Raw genomic sequence first — 3455 nt, 5'->3', positions numbered from 1 at the left:
ATTTACATTTTCTTACCATTTTCGGCAACTTTGAAAAAAAAACTGAAGCACAAAAAAAAATCCCGCCTTTTTTAGTGTCACATGACCCACTGGGTGTTACAGCCTGAGGTACTGGGTGTTATAGGCGTATGGTGGCAACTGCCTCTTAGCATTGTGTCAATGGGGAAATGCGGCGCAAATGTAAATATAAAGCTATGAATACATTTACAAGTGTTTAGCTATCACGCATTGGTAAGGCGTATAACAGTTCTAAAGAGGTTTGTGTTAAACTATCGATAACTATGTCTGTTATAGGACAGCATGACAAAATTTTATAAAGCATGCATTACGTACCAGCTCTGTCTCAAATGTTCCCACAGTTCAGTCTTGTTACTATGTAGATGTGGTGAAAAACGATTAAACATTAAACATACCATACTTAGACATCCGCTGTGTTAGTTTAGTTCAGGATTCTAATGTAAATTGTTGGCACCATTTCTCTCTGGAGTGCCAGATTATTCAACTGCGCGTGCAGGAATGATTAACGTCTTTAATAACTTGAATGTTCAAATAAGTTTATTTGTAACTATTTGGTAATGAAAACCAATTCATGTTAATTGTAGTTAATTCAAACATGTTCAGTCCTTCATAAAATCTAGCGGAAGATTTTGAACATAAACTACCTGTATATCTTTATTATCATTAACAGGTATGTATGAATTCTTTCTTTCAATTGATGAATTTAAAACTGTATTTGTCATCACTTACATAATATTTTGTTGACACAAGTTAGTCTACAAAAGTTGTCATAACTTGTGCCTAATCCTTTTTACCTGTTTTGGACAATGAAATATGTTTAAAGTGAAGGTACTATTTATCTCATAATCAGTCTGTAATCCAACAAACAATGTAAACAATGACGTTTCTTCGTGAATGGAAACAAGTGCACAACGAAATGCCTTCCATCGTGTAACGTTTCCTCCACATTTTGACTTTAAACCTGTCTTTTTCTGAAATATGTGATAAAACTTTATTTCCATTTCATGTGAGATTTTGTAAAACTTGTCTCGGAGTTTTCAATTGCACTATATTTAATTAATTTGATGATGTTTTAAAATTATGTTAAATTCGATTTTATTTTATTTTCAGAAATTAAAAGAACATTTGAACTTTTCGATAAAGACAAAAATGGTAAAATAACGGAAACAGAACTCACTGACGTCATGCGAGCTTTAGGTCAAAATCCTACGTCACAACATGTGCGGTCAATTATAGCGGAAGTGGATAAGGACAGTAAGTGTGGGTTAGCAGTGGGGGGGGGGGGGGGGGGGGGGGGGGGACTGGGAAAACCCCACTTGGCCGGGGAGATGGAAATATTGATATAATATCAGTGTTCGGTGAAATCTGATATTTATTTAGTCAGGCCATAATAAGCTGTTTTAATGGCTCTCTTTGGACAAGTTGTCAATCTGATCATCCGATACCAAGGTAACGCCTAATGTCACATAGATCAGCTGGTTAGATTGATAGTAGCATGGTACCCATATTGAATATTTTCAAGTTAGATGATAAGATAAGCTTAACTTTTTTGAAGTGCACCAAATCAAATTGCACGGTTTAAATTTTGACTTAATTTACATTACATTGTATGAGTTTATTTGAGAGCTAGTATTTTGGTAATGCAGAGTTATCTGCTCTTTTGAGGGTTTTTTAATTGTTACGTCATTACTTTGCGTGATAAAATTACGTCATTCGTCTAACCCTGACATATTAACGTAGGGTACCGGAATCTGCCGAGGTGAGCCGAATGAAAATTACGTCGTTTTCTCATAAATTCATTATGATACACTCACAAGCAAATGACGTAATTAACAAGCTTACTTACAAGAGCAGATAACCCTGCATAAAGAAATACGAAATATGCCTTTAAACAATTATCAACTATTCAATTATATTTCTATTCAGACGATGGTGAGATTGATTTTGAAGAATTCGTTTCTATGATGTCAAAAAAATGGCGTGACCTAGAAAAAGAGGAAGAGGAAATAAAGAAAGCTTTCAAGGTAGAGTTATCTCCCTTTTACCTATTGTTTGGACTGCCGTCATTTTACGTGCACATCTGACAAAAATCATTTGTAATCAGATCTAGGAAGATGATTGATGTAGACATCTTCACGCATCATATGACAGTATCATTATGTAAAAAGTGGGTCCGTTAATAAACGTTATTTACTCATTTGTTTGAATGTTACATCCTAACAACCATCATTACAACAATTGCATAAATGTCTGATATTTGTAAATAGTCTGGAGCGGTGGTATTTACCAATTGTCTATGCGTACATTTCTGGAATATAACTATGTTAGCATTCCTTTCGGAATGAGCGGTTATGGATTTAGAGATTTTCAGGATATCCCATTTAAGAGTAAAAATAGATAGTGTCTTAACAAAAACAAAAAACAAGGAGATACCCTGATGACTATCTGTGTCATTTGTAAGCTTAGAAATGCCGCCCGAACACATTACCGAGGGAAAACGCTTCAAAGATCGCTATTCTGACGTCTCGGTTTTCTAATTGTTTTTTTATTTTTTACTCGGTTCATAGAAAACTGACGTCAAACTTTGATAAATCATTGGTCGACATTTTGTTACACACTTAAGCAACTTCATATTGTACTGTAGCACTTACTCTGCTCTTCAAGAGATTGTACATGTATGAATCACCCCTGGTGGAACCGCGCATGCGTACCATAAGGCGTTAACTTTGGAATGGGCCCAATACTTCCGCACGTCTTAGATCGGGTTATCAAGCCCCACTGGTTCAGGTAAAAGGTGAGTGTGATATCTAATACTACAGGTCAGAGAGTGGAACTCTTTTGTGTTGGCTTTATTTGAGCTACCTGCTACAGTAAGATAAATATCCTAATAAATCTGTTTTGGGTTGAAGGTTTTTGACAGAAATGGAGATGGTATGATTGAAATGCGTGAATTGAAAGCTGTCCTAACTGGTTTGGGTGAAAGGATGACAGAGGAAGAATTTCAGGATCTCATGCGCGGAGGCCCAGACCCTAAACGGAAAGGGGGGCATCACATACAAAAGGTAGTTTAAAGGGTTTATTTTAAAAAAGGTGACGGGGCAGGGGGGGGACAACCCCCCCTTACAATGGCATTAAAATTCCCTTGGTTGGGGTTTTCCCGGTTTTCTAGTTTTTATTTCTTTTTTAAAAAAAACAAAAAATTAAAAAACCGAACACAAAAAACTTTTTCCCAAAAAAAAAGTAAAAAAAAAGGTTTGCCTAAGTAAGTAACATCGAAATTACAGCCCACATATTTACCACTTTAAAAAAAAAAAACCAGAAAGTGTTTTTAAAACCCTCCAGCAAGTAAATCACACATATTTTTCCCCGTTAAATTTTTCCCTGTTTTTAAGTTTTCCAAAAATAAAAATTCAATTATGTTTTTTAAAATAAAAAAT

The 3455-nt window shown here is 35.3% G+C and overlaps 1 protein-coding gene across 1 annotated transcript; it reads left to right on the top strand.

Moving 5' to 3' along the window:
• Positions 1 to 514: 514 nt before the first annotated feature.
• On the top strand, positions 515 to 3080 carry LOC117319627 (calmodulin-like; the record flags this gene model as incomplete). The annotated part of the gene is made up of 3 exons (XM_033874398.1): positions 515 to 1272; positions 1945 to 2042; positions 2928 to 3080. Coding segments are annotated over exons 1-3 (321 nt in total), but the record flags the coding sequence as incomplete, so codon positions are not given.
• Between the last annotated feature and the right edge of the window lie 375 nt (positions 3081 to 3455).

Source organism: Pecten maximus, unplaced genomic scaffold, assembly GCF_902652985.1.
Source record: "Pecten maximus unplaced genomic scaffold, xPecMax1.1, whole genome shotgun sequence".
Taxonomy (NCBI): domain Eukaryota; kingdom Metazoa; phylum Mollusca; class Bivalvia; order Pectinida; family Pectinidae; genus Pecten; species Pecten maximus.
This window is presented reverse-complemented; position numbering and strand designations above follow the sequence as displayed.